At 49.8% G+C, this 18,190-nt stretch overlaps 2 protein-coding genes across 2 annotated transcripts; both read right to left on the bottom strand.

The window, feature by feature from the left end:
- Positions 1-330: 330 nt before the first annotated feature.
- On the bottom strand, positions 331-5,543 carry Hoxc10 (homeo box C10). Its single transcript, NM_001308636.3, has 2 exons — positions 4,793-5,543; positions 331-1,448 (listed from the first exon to the last, which is right to left on the bottom strand). Exons 1-2 carry the CDS (start codon positions 5,541-5,543, stop codon positions 1,171-1,173), a joined length of 1,029 nt encoding a protein of 342 aa, NP_001295565.1. The 3' UTR covers positions 331-1,170.
- A 9,020-nt stretch (positions 5,544-14,563) lies between these two features.
- On the bottom strand, positions 14,564-17,795 carry Hoxc11 (homeobox C11). Its single transcript, NM_001308639.2, has 2 exons — positions 17,067-17,795; positions 14,564-15,796 (listed from the first exon to the last, which is right to left on the bottom strand). The coding sequence occupies exons 1-2, from the start codon at positions 17,746-17,748 to the stop codon at positions 15,564-15,566; spliced, it is 915 nt and encodes a 304-aa protein (NP_001295568.1). The 5' UTR covers positions 17,749-17,795; the 3' UTR covers positions 14,564-15,563.
- Between the last annotated feature and the right edge of the window lie 395 nt (positions 17,796-18,190).

Raw genomic sequence — 18,190 nt, 5'->3', positions numbered from 1 at the left:
CTCTGCCTCTTTCCCTCCTCCAGTCACCTTTAAATGCATCTTTTACTGCAGTACCACATTATATTTGCAGATCATAAAATCCACCTCTCGCGCGCACCAAGACCGTCCTGACATTACTGTTTTATGACCTTGACTTATTGTGGTCACCTGGATAATATTTAAATCAACGTTATGGTCTCTCACTTACATTAAACCCGCCAAGAGACATTCTGAAAAGGCTGTAGGAGATGAGTCAAACACAAAACACATACATATCCACACACTCAGTGTTTTGGGGGAGGGGGTGTCGCTAAAAAAAAAAAAGCCACTAAAAACAGAAAAAACCATCCATTTGAGGATCAAGATTCCGGAAATTTATTAGGAATTTTTTCTCCATTAAGGAAGCTACATGCAAAAGATACAACATACAGATTATCTTTAAATAACACAACTCCCAGACAGGAGCAGGACAACTTGGGGTGGGGGTGGAATTTGTTTTTACTTTGCTATGTTCTATTTTTTAATGTTTTTGTTCTTCTGTGTGGAATTTCTGAGATGTTAGGAAGAGAGAGAGATACAGTGTGTTGGGAAGGGTGGGAGAAAAGCAGAAAGCAGTACAAATACTTCAAGCATATTCTCAGAGCCATTGGGAGGGAAACACACAGGGAGGGTTAGTCTAGACACTGGGTGCTATGACAAACACACAAATACTAGCCGAACTTTCAAGACTATCTATTATTCTAAGAGGGGGAATGCAGCAAGGAGGGAGCAATTCTAACTGTGCTCTACGAGGTTACAGACCCTCTCTGATTTTATCCCCCTTTCTTTCCCCTATAATTGGGTGGATTTGACCTCAACTTTGCATGGAGAACAGAAGGCTGCATGTGTGTGCATGGGTGACTGAGGAGTTGACACACACACCGGCCACACTACCACCCTGTCTATGAGGGCACACACAACACCCCAAAACCCAGCACCCCATTTTCATGCTTTAGGTGGAAGCATCCTCGAAGCACGAACCATAGGTCCCTTGGAAGGAGAGTCTGAGGTCTTTGCCTTTTTTTTTTTTTTTTTTTTTTTTGCAGGCGCATTGCATTTATACTCAGGGAGGGGAAAAAATATATCACCAGGCACAAAGGGAGGAGGGGCGGGGAAAGGAGAGAAGGGGAGGGGGGAGGAGATGACGCTGGCTCAGGTGAAATTAAAATTGGAGGTCAGTTCCCGGATCCGATTCTCTCGGTTCATTTTCTTGAGTTTCATTCTGCGATTTTGAAACCAGATTTTGACTTGTCTGTCTGTAAGGTTAATGGTCTTGCTAATCTCCAGGCGGCGCTCTCGCGTCAAATACATATTGAACAGAAATTCTTTCTCCAATTCCAGCGTCTGGTGTTTAGTATAGGGGCACCTCTTCTTCCTTCCGCTCTTTGCTGTCAGCCAATTTCCTGTGGTGTTTTCTGCCTTTATCTCCTCTGTTAAAAATAACATTATTTACATAAGTATCCCTGGAAGAAGCAAGACCTCGGTGCAGCTTTTGGAAGCCTGCTTGGGCTGAGGGAGGCTGAAGAAGCAGAAGGGAACTGCTCTAGCTTCACAGGCCTGGGGGCTGGTTCTCTTGGGCTTTTGAAATTTCTTAGAAGCCCATACTTACAGGGAAGAAATAGAAGAGGCCTTTATGCTCAAAATGTTTGCTAAATTTAAATTAGTCAAGCCTACCTTATCCTAACAGATTCTGAATGCCTTCCCTGATCCTAGTGGTTGCCTTAAACCTCTCCAGGCTTTCTCTCAACTCTGAACTGCTCTAGCTCTGGAAAAATGCAGCCAGACAGAAAAAGCATCTTCAATGCAGAGACTGCCCCATAGCTCAGAGTCATTTCCCAGAGAGCTTAAATTCTTTTCATCTTTGTGGAGAGATTCTGTCCCTGTCTCTGGAATTCCTGCACTAGACCCCCAACTCTTATTCTCACTTGAATTTCCACAAGATTACTGTCTTGTTAGAGCTTCCCTTTGCTATCTCCTTTCCTGGCCATATGCTTCAGGTATAACTGAGTGGAGGAAACCTGTCTGAGCAACAGGGGTCAGGGGCAACAGCTCTGAGGCATGCTAAGGGATGCTCAGACAACTTCCTCTGCCCACAGAACTTAAGGATAAGGAAGGCAGACATCCTAAGGTATTGCCATCTCCTAGAGTCTATGTGTAGGTAGGTTTATATGTTTTCAAATATACACACCTACACATCTGTATGCACAGGAGGGATATATATTATATATATTATAGATATATTATAGATATCTATATTATATATATATGAGAAGATACCATAATATATGTGTTTCTATTATTTTATTGTTAGCATCTCTTTCCAGTATGTATTCTTGCTGAAATGGACCAGTCTTGCTTGCCCTTGCAGGTAACAGTATAGAACATGGCCACCCTTAAAGAGTGAAATAAAGAGTCTAAAGACTAGGGAGCGGGTACCTAGCAAATAACTTTGCTGATAGCCCGGTGTGCACCCTGCTTTCTCTCTTCCTTATGCCAAGTGGGCCTTCTGGGTCCTGGATTTCGTCTGGATTGGTGGTGAGGAAAGCTCCCTAGGGCAACCAGAAAACATCAGGGGGGAGGGAATAAAACAGCAAACTTGAGGCTATAGTCTAGAAATTATCAACATCTTTAATTATTCTCAAATCTCTGCACCTGAAGCTTCTGGCAAACTGTTTGCAGGCTCTCTACATCTAACTCTATCCTGTTTGTTTTTTATTGGGGTTGTTGAGTTTTAAGAGGAGGAAAGGAATTACAAGTGGACCTTAGCCAAAAGCTCATTGCCTCTGGCCTGGTGAGAACACCAAAAAGGGGGCGGAGAAAAAGGAGAACACGAAGTATAATCTCTAGGTGTTAGTTTGGAATAGGAAGGCTTAGATTATTGGGGGGACAACAGGGAAAGAAAGGGGAGTCTATCAAAGTGGGTGTAGTTTGGGTTTAGAGGGTAGACTTGTTAACCTTGACTTTACTTTTTTGGTATGGCTAGGACAAAGTTTTTTCTGCCCTCCACCCCAGTCCAGCTGAAGGTTTATGGTGAGGGAATAAAATTAAACCTTTTCGTGACACATGAGCCATAACGACATGTGTTAGCTATATGGGCGCCTTACTCATTCACCTTCACAAGCACAGCCACAGCCATCTTCTGGTCAAAGTCTCTAAGGACTGACTTACCAAGGATATCTTTGCAGAATAGACCCAAGAGGGTAAGGCTCTGCCCTTGTGCGCCAAAAGAGTGCATGTGCATGTGTGAGTGTGTGTACAAGGAACACAAGGGTGTGTGTGTGTGTGTGTGTGTGTTTGTGTGTGTGATACAGGTTGCCATTAGGCACGAGTGTGCAGTTGCATCCATATATAAACCATATACAAAGCACCACACACAAGGTTCAGGCCACCCCAGCCTGATTCGCCCTCAATATTTCATCTGCTTCTATACCAATGAGCCGGCCTCCATCAGCATCACCAGGAGCCAGTTTCTTGGGGAGCGGGTTTATTCCTACCCATTGGGCCTTTTCTGGTGCATTTTGCTCCAACTTTTCAGGGAAAGTCGTTCCCCTCTGCACCACAAACCTGCTCCTCTTTTAAACTATGATTTTTCTTCCCAGATTACAGCTCAGTTACAGAAGAAATGAATCTTGAACCCTGAGCTTGAACTCTGGCTGAGCAGTGAACCAAAAATCACAAAGAACTCCAACCAATGCCTCTTTCCCTTTCAGGAGTAAACCGCTTTCCACACACACAGAAAATTTCCAACCATTCATTTTTAAGCTGCTTTTGAAAATCACTGGGGGAAAATGTAACCAGAAAAAAATATAGAAAAGGAAAAAGAATTAAGGAGAGAGACAGAGAGAGAGAGAGAGACAGAGAGAGAGAAAGAGAGAGAGAGAAGGAGGAAGGGGAGGAGGAGGAGGAGGAGGAGGAGGAGGAGGAGGAGGAGGAGGAGGAGGAGAAGAAGAAGAAGAAGAAGAAGAAGAAGAAGAAGAAGAAGAAGAAGAAGAAGAAGAAGAAGAAGAAGAGAAAGAAAGAAAGAAAGAAAGAAAGAAAGAAAGAAAGAAAGAAAGAAAGAAAGAAAGAAAAGCGGGGGTGGTGGTGGGACAAAACCACCATTTCCAATGCCCTAATCCAAAGCCATCCTCAAGCCAAGCATCTGGAGGAGGGAGGGATGTGGCGGGCAGCCCTTCACCTCCACCTCTTCCGGCCTCAGCCTCGCTGCCCAAGGCTCCTGCCGAGACAGAAATCGCAGGGGCACAAACTGCACGCACAAATCCGACCCACAAACAACAAATTGTGTTTCGTAGTAAACATTTTTCCAACTAGGAAAATGCACTGAAGAGATATTATTCATCTCAAAGCCTTCCTTGGTCCCTGGCCTAAAGATCGCCATTTTAAGGTTTTTGTGAGCTTTGACCTGAGCTGGGGACATGAACCCCCAGGACATCCTCACTAAAAAAGCAAACCAAAGCCATCACGCGCCTAGGAATGACCACCGATCCGGTGCAGCACAGAGTACCCGCAGGCTGCCTGTAGTGCGCCCCTCCTCCGCCTATGCACCCAAGGGCAGGGCTGGCCTGGCACCTCCATGTCTCGGTTTACCTTCCACTGCTAAATGACACTACCAGCCTGGCGCTCAGCAAACAGGAGCCTCAAGCCCGGGTGAATTCAGAACCTTCAAGTTCCTTAGGCCTCTGCTCAACTCTCCCTTATCTTCCTGCCCCAAATCCAGACCACGAAGACCAGCACCCTCAACGTTCCAGCCCGCCCGCGGCCCAGACGGCCTTACCTTTAGCTTCATTATCCGAGGTGTCTGGGCTGGAGTCTGCGGTCTTGGCCCGTTCCTTTTCGCTCTCCGAGGGGCTGGCTTTTGGGCCCACCAGGCTTTGCTCCGTCTTGATCTCGTTGGGACTGGGGGTCTGGCTGTCGGACTTGGGGGTCTCAGGAAAACTCACTTTGCCCCCAAGCTGAGGCGATTCCAGATGTTCGGTGCGCGGGTTGAGACTGGCCCGCTGCTCAAAAGGGGCTTCAAACTCGTTGGCCCCAGCACAGTGGGGCGTTTTGTCCAGCGCGGAGTAGCTCGGGCTGGCGCGGTAGTAGCTGGGTACAGGTACCTCGTGCTCCCCAAGGCAAGACTCCGGCAGGGGGTGGGAGTAGAGAGCTGCCTCAGGGCCACTTTTCGCCCGCTTCTCTGCACTGTACATGCAGCAGACATTCTCCTCCTTGACACTAGGTGGGTAGGAACAGGAGGACAGAGGCCTGCCAACAGGTTGTTCCAGGCGGTAGGCGGCTTTGGGGTCGCCCCAGGAGTCCAGCTGCGAGAGGTAGGACGGGTAGGTGTTGAGGGCCAGGTTTGGGCTGCCTCCCTCGTCCCTCTTGGAGAGAGAGGGCGCAAGCCCGCAGCCCCTCATCACCCCGCAGTTGAAGTCACTCCCAGATTGCATATACATTCCTGCGCTACGGTTATAGCGCTCTCCTCCTCCCGGCGCAGCCAAGGGCTCCGCGTACGAGTTCGGAGTTACATTGCGAGGGCATGTCATTTTCAGAGAGAGGGGTTTTTAAGGAGCAATACTACAGCGGAGGAGCTGACATCTTTTTTTCCCCCATCCGGGAAGGGGGGGGCGGTTGAAGGGGCGGGAGGAAAAAGAAGGGGAGGGGGGAAATATCAGCTCCATAATTATCCGTGCATTCGGTCCTCACCATGTGACGGCTAGACCAATGGGATTTGAAAATGGCCTTGATGATTCAGACGGCCGTGACGTCAGCGGGGTCAAGTTGTCGGCAGGCGGAGCGCTCAACGTGGAGTAACAGCGCCACCTAGCAGCTGCCTCGGGGTAGGGGCACCGGAGCCCTTCATGGCGAACAAAGGAAGCGCCCCCCGGGCTGCAAGGGCGGTGGGGTAGTGGTGGGGTGGTGGTGGGGTGGGTGGAGGGACATGGGGCTGTTCTGGGAAGAGTGGGACTTGTTTACTAGAGAATCAGCCTGTAGCTCTTGGGGAGAAGGGAGTGGAGGGGGGGAAATGCGGGATAGAGTAAGGCAACCCGGGCTCAAAACAGTCAAATTCAAAGTAAAGGGTCAAGACAGGATTCAGGTACTCTTTTCTCTCTCTTCACCTTCCACTTTCTTGCCCCCATACTTCCGTTTCTTTTCTTGGGTTGGTAGCCGGGTAAGGTTTTGGGGAAATGGGAGGGGTTTCCAGTGGGCTTAGGGTACAAGAGAAAGTTAAAGAATCAAGCTGAAGTTTCTGTTCTCCTGCCCCCTGGTTCCTTCGGCTTGGCCCTTGGGTCTGGGCGCTCCAGTAGTTCTTGGAGGTTGGTTGAGTTGCAAGTTCCTTTTGGGTACTAACTGGAAGTCTCCAGTGTCTAGAGTGGGCCGGGGCCCGGGTGACAGCCAATTAAGAGATTCTGGGCAAAGGAGGACCTCAGTGGGCCTAAGGATCAGTGCAGGAGGAAGCTGGAGATGAGAGGTACCCTCTCCCCAACCCTGGAGTTGCAACCTGGGCCTTACTGGATGAGCAGCTCCGTCCTCTCGTCCTCTCGACTTTGCTTTTAGAGCGGGTTCGGTAGTCTGCTTTGCTCTATGTCCCGGCAACCGACCATCTTTTCCCGCCTGACCTTGTCCCTACTTAAAAAAGGAATATTCCGGGAGAGAAAGCTCGAACCTCCAGGCCTTGTTTAGGTTGGAGGAATACCGTATCCACGCGGGAAAAGAGCCCAAGAAACAATTACACGCCATCCGAGAAGGGTCCTTTTTAAGAGATTGGGCTGGGAGTTTTTTGTTTTGTTTTGTTTTGTTTTGTTTTTTAAAGAAGAGGGGCGGTCTATTTTTTGTGTGTTTACTAAAGGGGAGAAGTGGGAGGGGGAATTAGGAGGGATGTGTGTTTGAAATAGTTAGGTTTCTCCATCACTTTTCTTCCAAAGCGAACTAAATTCTCCACCCCTTCCTCAGGAAACGGAATCCGGAGAATAACTTGTCTTTCCGGTAGCCCCGCATTTTTCCCTGGGCAGAGGCTGTGGGCTTTCCATTTTCCGAAAGACCAGAGCCTGGCTGGGAAAGGACTCCGGGGCCGAGCTCCCTGGCGTGGATGAGTGAAGAAGCTGGACCGATTCCTGGAGGCCCTAGCCAGCTAGGGTGGAAGATAACTAAGGGAAGAATTGCCCCTATTTCCCCCAACCAGGGGTGGCGAGAAAGACCCAGGGTTGCCAGGGGTGTGAATCTGTGGAGTGTGCGGCTGGCAGGGGAGATTTGAAATAGTTTTGTGTTTTTATTTGCAGAGGTCGCCCTGGTTTCAGCCTGGGTGTTATTCAGAGCAAGGTTAGGCTGATTAGGCCCCAGACCAGACTTGGGACAGTCCCCAGCAGCAGTCAGTCTAGGGAGCCATTTGTCCCCCTGCCCATCCCGCGGGAAACAGCCGAGACTTTATGACCACTCTGTTTGTATTATCTGCATAAGCCTTTCCCCACGAGTTTGATCGAAACCGTTCCCTTTTACGAGGACCCAAAGAAAATTTCCCGTCATATTTATCAGCTGAGGATAAAAATTTAGTATGGGAACTGATATTTCCTCATTTATGGGACAATGAAATTAAAGACCAAAGCAATTGAGAATTATATGGCTTTGGGGGGCTCCCTCCCCCTCTTTCACATCTCTTTTTATTTTCCTCCCTGGTGTGCCTGTCCCTGGAGCTGTCGTCCCAAAATCCTGCCCAAGTCCTCGGTTTGGAGTCTGGTCGTGAGGGTCCTTTCTACAACAGCCAGGTGCTGGACTACCTCAGCACTTTCCCGCTTTTATCTCAGTGATAGACGTCTTAGAAGCTGGGGAAAGTACAATGTTTCCATCTAGGCCCGTGCTGTTCCGGCCAAGCCGAACTCCTTAAGGGAAGAGATTTGCAGGAGGGGATAGTGGGATTGGAACCCAGACTGAGAGAAGATGGTGAGAGTCAGAAAATTCTAGAATAGTCCTCAAACATGTCCCAGACAGAAACTGGCTAGCTATGAAGAGAGAAGCAAAATTATTCCGTTTCTGGGTCTGTCTCCCCTACAAACCAGACCCCCACCTTCAACCTCAGCTATGGGAGGCAATGGAGTTGCTTCAGGATTTTTTTTTTTTTACCATTATTAGTGGAAATAATACCCTCAGGAGAAAAGCTTCCTGTTTCAACTCCCACTTCCTCACAAGAACGAATAGTGTTTAAAGTTGAAATAATTAGAAGTATGATAAACACGGCCCATTAATGAAACAAGAAATCAAATTCATCAGCCTAAGTGGGACCCCCGTTGGGACAAATGTTTGCCTCTAATTACTCAAGATAAACGAAAACCCAGAGCTGTTAAGCAACAGCCCGCTGGCTTGCTCGGACACGACCGAATAACTTGTTGGCTTTTCCAGGACTTTGGTATTTGTATTAATAGAGGTAAAAGGAAAGAAGAAGTGAAAGCGAGGGCCCGGACAGAGAGCATTTGTGTGGGTACAGGAAAGTCCTGTCTAGCCTGGGTCTCTAGCCCTGCCCCCTTGGGCTCGCATTTCCCGAGGCCACGAGCAAAGACATCTTCCGTCCTATTGTCCGGGCCTGGCGTTCAAAGGCATGCGTGCCGCCTCAGTCACCCGGTCTGCCGCCACAGCCAGGCGCCCGCTGGCCTTACCCAAAGGGTACCCTTGTCAACTGGATTGGGGCGCCCAGTTGAAAGTCTGTGTTGTGAAAGTCACCCTGGGGTTTTTGTTTTGTTTTATTTTTTGTTTGTTTTTGCTTTTTAGGTATCTCTTCACCCAATGCAATCAGCCTTGCACTTAAGCCTTACTCCGGGGGTCCTCTTTCTTACCTCAACTCGAGGAAGTGAAAATTCCGGGGACTGCAGGTCAAAGTGGGGCTCAGGCTGTGCCCATGTCTCAATAAATCCAACCCTCCCTAAGAGAAAGCCCAGGGCCCTTTCACTCTTCCCGCCCTGCGTCCAGACACTGAAGGGAAGTCCGGCTGAGCTGGACTGGGCCGCCTGGGCCTCCTGATATTTTTGGGTCGGTGAGCAAGGGAGCAGAAGAGGGTTCAGGAGTTCCTGGCTGGCTCCAGAAGGGCCCTGCAGTTCTTCGGGGACAGATGCACTAAGGATCCCCGTGAATGGATAAGAATGAAGGTGGTCTCTTTTCGGGTGAAGCCCTCAAATCGCCCAGAAGCACCCTGTTTTCTCCTCTGAAAATTGTCGGAGTTTCCCTGAGAGGTTAAAGATGATCTGGGAACATCTGAAGACGAAGAGAAAGAGGAAGAGTGCCTCTCCTTGTGGAATAAAAGTAACTAAATTCAGTTTTAAAATGTGCATGCTGAAACCTCTTCAAGCAAAAATGGAAGGCAAAATTACACCACTGACTGTTGGGATTTTCTCCTTGTTCTGGAGGCCGAGATTAGTCGTTCTTTTCTCAAATCTTGAAGGAAGAATTCTCTTTTCTTCTAGAGCACCAAGCTCTGCCCCACTTGAATTAAGAGCAGGGAAACTCCAAGCAAAATGTGGAATTCTCAGAAGTCCAGGGGAGAAAGGTTCAAACAGGTAAAGAGGTGAGAGGCTGAGGACTGATAAAGGGGCTTCTGTTCTACTTCGGATTCTGCAGCCACTCAGGCAGGCAGGGCTGCCAGCGGACTTACTCTCACATCTAGACATCTAGACACTGTACACACTTGTACCCAGAGGCTGTAGAGTATAGCGTCAATCCACATGTCCGGCTTGCATTTCATTGCACGTACACAGCCTCAAATATTCACTTCTACCCAAAGCGCTTCCTGCAGTCCTTGAATTCCAAAGTTCGCTATCCCGTGCCAGCATGACTGCTTCCCGCCCCTTCGGAAAACCGACCAGTATTTTTAACTTTGCCTATGGAATCGAAACCAGACCACACACACCCCAGAGAGAAGCATTGGGAGGAGGAGCCCAAAGGGAGGGCAACTTGGGGGAAAGACCCTGGTCCCCACTTTAATGGTTTGTTTCTGAGTTGCTTCAGGAGGTCAGATTTCCAGTCAGGGTCTACTGTGGTTGGGGCTCCCTTACTCCTGAGGGTAAAAAACAGGATCCTCCTTCACTAGCTAATTCCTTTTTGAAGGTCTGTTTTGGTTTTGTTGTTTTTTTTTTTTCTTCACTTTTCTTTTCTTCTTCCTTTCCTTTCTTTTTCATTTTCCGGCTTTCCCTTCTTTCTCTATTTTTTTCTTCCTTCTTCTTTGTAATTTTCCCCCTCAGGATTTTGATTTATTGTTTCCTCATTTTCTTCTTTCTTTATGATAAACTTTATTCTTCGCTTTCTTCAGTTTCTTTTGCTTCCTCTCCCCGAAGGAAGGCTTACTTATTTTTCTCTGCTGTGCTAGGTACGTTATGTGAGAAGGAAAATAACAGGTTGGAGCCTTCTAGTTCCAGTTGCTCGGGCTTGGAATTGACCTTCTGCCTTCAGGCTCAGTTCAGCTCCCCACAAGGCGAAGTGTAAAACAGTCAGCCAGCAAAGGTGGTCAGGCCTTACTTACAGTCAGTCCAGTCGCCATTAGAGGGACAAGAATGCTCAGAAGCACCACAAGCACACCTCCCCACCCCCGCCCCCACCCCCAGTCAGTGCCAAAGGCTCCTAGATACTTGAAATGCTGGCTCCTGGTCCTCATTTCATCACACTAAAGAAACTGGTCCGTTAGACCCACAATTAGAGAGCACTTCCCTTATCTTTGTCCTGCTGGAACTGAACACCATATAGACTAAAGTTTAGCTCATTTTTGCTCTCAGGACTGGAGATAGGAAGGTGAGAGACCAAGGCTCTGTCAGAGGGTAGAGTGCAGGTCCAAAGGGTCATATGTATGTTGTTGGCATTCCAAGTCCATGTCCCTACATAAGTCCTTTATAAAGGATTCGGGAGGACTGTAACCCTGCTGGCCGCCATCTCCTTTGATTCTGCAGCAACTGCAATCTTTAGGCAAGAATTTCCTGGTATTTGGACTTTTTTCCCCTTAAACCCCACAGGCAACAGGGATAGGACTGTGTGTGCAGAAGCCCCAACCCCCAAATTAAAAGTTTGAGCCAGGATTATAGAACTTCACTACTCCAAGAAATGGATGGAAGGGGGGAGAGAGAGAGAGAGAGAGAGAGAGAGAGAGAGAGAGAGAGAGAGAGAGAGAGGAAGAACAGAGACAGACACAGAGAAATAGAGCCTACAACAAAACACGGTGTAATGGGGGAAGGCTTGCTATACTGCAGATATTTTACAAATTGTGTGGGTCTAGAAAGAGTACATCTCAAATGCATGGTGGATAGGACTCTCCTGAATGCCTGTCGCTTTTGTTAGCTGGCTGTCCCGAAAGCCAGGTCCTGGGTAGACCTCAAGAAGGATTGGTGTGACTTTCAAGCCCTTTTTACCTTCAGCAAAGGAAAGTACCCCCCTACATATGATGAAGCCTCAGGGCTCATCCCTCTTTCCTTCTCTAGAGTTCTATTCTGTGGCAAGACCTAAACTAAACTTTTTTTTTCAAGAGGAGGGGGAATCTTGTAAAAATTTTATGCCAAACAAAGTTATAAAAACTTCCAGGGCGTTGCCTTTCCAAAGGTTTATATGAATAATAAAGAGTGTAGTCGCGTGCACACCCGGCTGGCTAGCGCAGAGCGGGAAGGGTTTAGTAAACAGCGTTATCCATCCCTGGGGCACCAGGAAAACCCCAGGGCTACCCACTTCAGGGAATATTGGCCTCAAAAGAAATTGCTCTACAGATTCCTAAGAGGGGCGGGAGGGTTGGGGGTGAGGGAGAAAGAGGCAGTGCCCTTGACTCCCTTGAAGTTCAAAGTTTTCCTTCGCCTTCTTGGAGCAAAGGCCTCTCTTCTGTCAGCTTCTCAAGAAATGAGATCAAGGTAGTTCCTTCCCTTCTGGTACACTGGTTTCAGAGTAACTGCAGTTCTCTTCACTCTCTGGCACCTGGGCTACACCATCCATGCTTTCTTCCCGATCCACGGCGGCCTCCCAAAAGAGCTTTCCACTCTTTGGTTCTGGGAGACCTGAATCCAGAGGCTTTCCCTCAGAATTGGGGTGGAAGACCCACCTTCAAGGCAACTCTGCATTTCCCAAGCCACCTAGGGTCTGAGTGACAAAGAAACTCCAAATCCAAGCCTACTTCTAGCCAATTTCTCATTTCAAGCGCCCCTGACTCCCCCTGCACCCCCAAAGCCCATAGTGGAAAGGGGGTGGGGCCCAGAGAGCTCTCTCAGCCCACACCACTTAATACCCTTGTAAACTCCCACGTGCGCTATAAACTTGGATTTTTACAACCAACATTCCTCCTTAGCTCCAGGAAACTTTGAACTCGGCCTCTGGTTTATTTACTTGGGGGGTGGGGAGCTGAGAAAGGCTGGAGGAAAGGAGGGAAAATGTGGGGCAAAGGGATGATGGGGTGGGGGCGCCTGGGGTGTGTTGGAAGAGCCAAGACCATCCACTGGGGGTTTGTTTACTGTTTAGGACGGAAGCATTTTCTAACACAGGCCAGACTGGGTCGTTAAGGGTGAAATGAAACTGGGTTTAGAGGCTCGGGGACGCTTTATGGCGGCGTCTAGACTGCGATCTTTTGTTCCAGGGCAGCGTTGCGGCTGGAGGGGATTACCCCAAGGGGTTGAGCCCAGAGTGCCCCTGTTAGCAAAGGGGGTTGGCCATCCCAGGAGCGTGAAGGTGGGCTTGCTTGGGGGCTAAAGACCCCTCCCTCTTCCTCTCCTCTGTCTCTTTGCCTCTCTCTGTCTCTATCTCTCTGCCTCTGTCTCTGTCTCTGTCTCTGTCTCTCTGCCTCTCTGCCCCCCCCCCTCTCCCTGGCAGGTTCTTGGACTCAAGTCACACAATCCTTTGATTTTCTTTCAAGATAACTCTTCTCTCATTCACTAGAAATATCTTCTAGAAGAGAGATTCTTTTCTCAGTTGTATATTTGTAGAAAAGAGATAAGGGTATATGTCTCTCTCTCCTCTAATAGTCTCCTTTTTAAATAGTTTGTTCTTTGCTTATCTATTTTTATATAGAGAATATGGTCAACATGACAACAGTCCCTGGTATAGCTAGATGTAATAGGTAAATATCACATCTCAAGGAACCCCCCTCATCCACAAATACACAGAGGACCCTTGGTTGCAATCCTGCTTACTGTTCACACACCAGGGAAGGAGGACATAAACTGGGCACATCAGGTCACATTTGTTCCATGCAGACAAATGTGTACAAACTATACTCCTCCTCATGAACACACATAAAGACACTGCCTTGAAGGATACAATGTTTGTGAGCACAGGAAAGCTTGTGAGCCACAATACTCCGAAGTTGACAAATCTCAAAGAGACACACAGTTGCAAATCGGAGATTCAGTTATCTAAGCTGCAGGAATCTCAGTCATCAAAACAGGGAGTAATCATTGTCCTTGAGACCCAGGGTGCTTTTCTCCCCTCCATCCAACAAAGAAGCATGGAAGAGAATATTATCTTGGAATCCCATAAGGTCAGAAAGACAGAAGGATATAAGAGAAGTGGTCCTAAGCCTCTTACCCCAAAATAACAAATTTTAAAAAAAAGATAGATGAGTGTTCTTTTTCAAAGAACTGAAAGCATTAGTTAACTTTCCTCTGAAGAAACACATGCAGCAAATATAGACTGGTATGAAGGTTGTCCCATAGGTCACCTCCTTTCCTGATGCCCTCTTTACTAATCCCTACAAAACACATCTCTGGAGCTTTTTATTCTGAAACAGCCAACATATAAAAGTCAGGCTGGCCCCAGCCTAGGTGTCTGGTTCTGTCTGGAGAAGCCTGACCATTTGGGCCAAAGGGGAAGGGGATGGGCCCCATTTTCCCACCCCTAGAGGCTGTGAAGAAGACAGGAGAGGGTTGGTTTGGCCTCTTCTCCCCTCCTTCCTTTAAAATTGTATATTAAAATTCTAAGACACCCGAGAAGAGAGAGAGAGAGAGAGAGAGAGAGAGAGAGAGAGAGAGAGAGAGGAAAGAGGGAGACATACCCTCAGCTCTACATATTTGACTGTGACCAGAGGGAGACATCTGGCAGGAGGGTAGTGGAGCCAAGAAAATTCCTATAAATTTAAATTTGATGATGGTTACAATTAACTCCACAACAAACCTGTACTTAAAGAGGAAGCATTGCTGGGCATTTGAATGCAGCTTGAGTTGCACATGAGAAAAAAAGGAGTTTAGGACTAAGCATAGAATGTCCTTCAGAGCTGGAGCAGCCTTAGGCTGCCCCTGCCTTTGGAGCTGAGCGCCAGTGTCCCCCTGGTACTGGCCTGCCTCACCTCAGAAGGCCGTTTTTTTCCAGCAGCAGGCTCTCTCAATCCAATAGTCGATGTCTCCTCCTCCTCCTCCTCCTCCTCCTCCTCCTCCTCCTCCTCCTCCTCCTCCTCTCCCTCCTCCTCCTCCCTCTCCTTCCCCTCCTCCTCCCTCTCCTTCCCCTCCTCCACCATCACCACTACCACCACCACCACCATCACCACTACCACCACCACCTCTGCTGTCTTGGGAACACAGGGGGGGTTTAAGAGGAGAGGGGTTAATAAAAAGGTCAAATAAAATCATAATATTGAACAGAGTGAAATATCTTTATTTGCCACCAAAAAAATTCACACAATCCCTCAGAGACAGAAGTAGGGTGGGGATTGCACACATACACACGCACTCACGCACATGGATGAGTGATTAGAATCTCACTCCAGCTCAACCTCCCCCTTCCTCTCCAGGTAGAGAGGCTTATGAAAAATATTTACATAAACGCAGACCCCAGCTAGAGGGAGGTGTCCAACCCCATCTTCCCATACCCCTTCTACCTCAATCCTGTTTCTTTTTAAAAGAGGTAAGAACTGCATAGACTAGCAATAAATCCTCAGGGGTGGGGGCAAGACACTTCCTAGGGAAAGGTTCAGACAACTCAACGCACCAGGTAGGAGTTTTCAAAAGAAGGGTCTACATATTTAGGGTGAGAACAGCTAGGCTCAGGCGGGGCCAGGCGCAGACGGAGGTAGGACTTGGACTTTGCACACCTAACACCAGGTCAAACGTACAGGAATTTCACAGCAAGGCAGGATCACATTTAGCTGGCCCCTAACCGAGGGGCATGGTAGGGTGGGGGCGGGGAGCCTGGGAGGTCTCGCAGACAAGGTGGCTCAGTGGATCTTTTCACTTGGGCTAGGGAAAGCTTGAGTTCAAGGATTGTTCGGCTCTGGCGCCCACTGTGCCCGCCCCTCCTCTCACCGAATCGGAGCAGCAAGGTTTTGTTGCAAGGTGTATTTTCTTTTAAATAAACAGTCTTGGGGCCTTGGCGCCAACAGGGTCCACTAACCACGGGTCAGACACTTCCCTCACCCCTTTTTCCAGGCCGGGTCTCTGTCCCCTACAGTGAATTAGACTCGAGGCCAAGGAAGTTCTAGAAGGAAGTGCCAGTAACGGCAGTGGGGGGCCAGCCCTGGCCACAGTCCAGTTTTCCACCCGCGGAAAAAAAAGAGTTAGAAAATTAAAAATAAAATAAAATAAAATAAATTTCCCGCTTTCCCTCCCTCCCACCCCAAAGGGTCAAGTCTGCAGTTACAGCAGCGGATTTCCTGAAAAATACTGCAGCCGGTCTCTGCTCAGTTTTTTTTCTTTCATTCTTCTGTTCTGAAACCAAATTTTCACTTGTCGGTCTGTCAGGTTCAGCATGCGGGACAGCTGCAGCCGCTTCTCTTTGTTGATGTACACGTTGAAGAAAAACTCTCGCTCCAGTTCCCGGATCTGGAATTTCGAATAAGGGCAGCGCTTCTTGCGGGTTCGGGGGGCGTCTGGAGGGAGGGGAAGGGGCAAGTGCGAGGAGAGGGGAGAGAGACACGTGAGACCCCGGGCGACCCCAGCCAACCCGGGCCGCTGAAAGCTCAGCCGCACAGCTCCCAGTCCCGCCGCCGGGCAACCCTCCCTCTAAGACCGGCGCCTCTTCTTCCGTCTCCACTGCGCTGGGGCAAGCCCCGATCCCACTGCCAGGTTCACTGAGAACCAAGTTCCCCCTGCCCCTCAGGCCAGAGCCCTAGCTGACAGGGTCTGCGAGTAGAGGAAAACCTGCCCGCGCCACGTGCTTTCCCTGGGGCGCCCTGTCTGCTCCTGGTCGCTGCCCTTGCCCTTTCCAAGCCACCCTCCTAATGCTTCTCAAATCCAGGATCCCTTCCTCCAGAAATCGGAGGGAACCGCGGAGAATCGGCGCAAAGGAGTAAGATCAGGCGAGAGCAGTGAGGAATCCTGGAGGAAACTAGCCAGTAGAGGTAGCTGGACACCCACGAACCTCCTGCGGTGCCCTGGCGCCCCGGGACACCCCGCCGTCTGCCTGCCCTGCCAGCCCTGCCTTGTACACAACCAGGCTGGGCCTACCCAGAGGCCTCAGACCCCGGAGAGCCATCGCCACCCTCGCCTGAAGCACAAGAGAGCTCCGATCCTTTCCCTTCTCTCCTGTCACCACCAAACCCTGGCTTGTCCGGGTTTCTTCTCAAAGACCCGCGAATACGTAATATGAACATTTTTTATAAGTTGTTTTAAAAAGAAGCGGAGCGGCCTTGAAGAGCTTCTCTGGACTCCAGTTCTGCCGCGTCGCGTCTGTCCCTTACCTCTCCCCTTCTCTGGATTTCTCCCAGTCTGTCCCTCGCCCTCCCCTTTCTCCCCCTCCACCCCTCCCCTCCCTCCCACCCCCCCCAGCAGCCCGACTCCCCATCCTTTCTTAAACGCTCCTCTAAGTTCACGATCAAAGTTAATATCGCCCGCAATGGTGGCACTTTTAAAAATTTCACAGACCGAGGGAGATAACGGAGGAGGGGGGCTCACCCGGCTTTTCCAAAGAGCCCCTTTCCCTCCCTCCCCACCCCTTCTCCATCGTAAAAAGTCGAGTCGTTGGGAGAGAGGGCTTTGTAGGTTATAATAAAATCCTTTGAATGCTTATAAAACTCCACATAAAATCGGACTGACCCAAAACACGAGACTGTCCGCGCTCCCCTGCCCCCCCCTCTACTCCAGCCCTCCCTCTCCGCTCCCTCCCTCGCTGCCCTCGGGTTCCCGGCCGCTGCTACCTACTGGGGGCGGCTCCCTTGGCCGGCTCCTTGGTCGCCGAATGGGAAGAACCGGACGAGCTGGGATTCGTGTTCTCCTCCTCGGCCTCGGCCTCAGCACCGGCCTCTGCCCGGGACGCAAGTCCCGAGGCGGGGGGCGCCTCAGGCTCCCCCTTGGCCTCGCCCTTGCCGGAGCAGGGGGGCTCGGCGGGTGCATCTCCGCCACCGCAGTAGGCGTTGTCGAAGAAGCGGTCGAAGGCTTGGGGCAAGACGCTGTTCTTGTTCACTGAGGAGTAGAAACCGGCGGGTGCCGCGTGCGGGGCGCTGGGGTGGTGGTGGCCGCCGTAGGAGCCTTCATTTTTCATGAGGATCTCAGTGACTGTGGAAGGAGGCAGGCACTCCCGGTGCATAAGCTCGTCGGCCGCCGCATAACAAGACGAGTAGCTGTTCCGATGGTGCCACTTCCCGGACGGTTCCAGGCCGTAGGAGACCTCCCGGACCGGGGGCACTTGGGCTGAGTAGGGATAAGAAATCTGACGAGAGGGGGCCTGGGGCAGGAAGGAGGAGACGGTGGAGAACTCGGGCACGTAGTAAGTGCAACTGGGCAGATAGAGGTTGGAGGTGCAGCTCCCTCGCTCGCCGAAGTCAGCGCCCCTCTCCTTGCGCGAAGGCGAGCAGAAGTTGCCCAGGTTGACCGAGTTAAACATCGTTCTCTTCTCCTGCCTCCTCCGGCTGGAGGTTTTGGACCCGATCTAGCGAGGGGGGAAATTTTGGGAAGGCGAGATGACGCGTTATCCGTCTTAGTCTCTCTCCCCGAGCACGTGATCCAAAGTAGATATTGTCATATATCAGTTCGGAGCACTTCGCAGACGTAGGAGGGGTTCTCTCTTAGGTAAGATCGGGGACGTTCAGGCGATTGGTTTGCAAACACCGCAGAAACATTATGAAAATCAATTGCAGATTTGTATTCGTTTTTCTCTCGTCACTCCCCTCCTCTCCATTCCACAGAGCGAGCAAAGGAGGAGAGAGAGAGGGTTGGGGTGGGGTGGGCGGTGGGATGGGCGGGGGCGGTGGCTGGGAGGGGGTAATTGTATTTTTTTCTTTAGCTGCTGCTCTTTTCCCCTTAGGACTGGGGGAAGGAGAAGGGTT

This window comes from Rattus norvegicus, chromosome 7, assembly GCF_021556685.1.
Source record: "Rattus norvegicus strain SHRSP/BbbUtx chromosome 7, alternate assembly SHRSP_T2T, whole genome shotgun sequence".
NCBI lineage: Eukaryota > Metazoa > Chordata > Mammalia > Rodentia > Muridae > Rattus > Rattus norvegicus.
The sequence above is the reverse complement of the archived record's forward strand: the minus strand, read 5'-3'. Positions and strand labels throughout refer to the sequence as shown.

Coding starts and splice junctions, on each gene's coding strand:
- Hoxc10 (NM_001308636.3), bottom strand. CDS start 5,543: ATGACATGCCCTCGCAATGTAACTCCGAACTCGTACGCGGAGCCCTTG. Junction 1,449..4,792: donor CTCGGATAATGAAGCTAAAG/GTAAGGCCGTCT, acceptor TATTTTTAACAG/AGGAGATAAAGGCAGAAAAC.
- Hoxc11 (NM_001308639.2), bottom strand. CDS start 17,748: ATGTTTAACTCGGTCAACCTGGGCAACTTCTGCTCGCCTTCGCGCAAG. Junction 15,797..17,066: donor GGCCAAGGGAGCCGCCCCCA/GTAGGTAGCAGC, acceptor CCCTCCCTCCAG/ACGCCCCCCGAACCCGCAAG.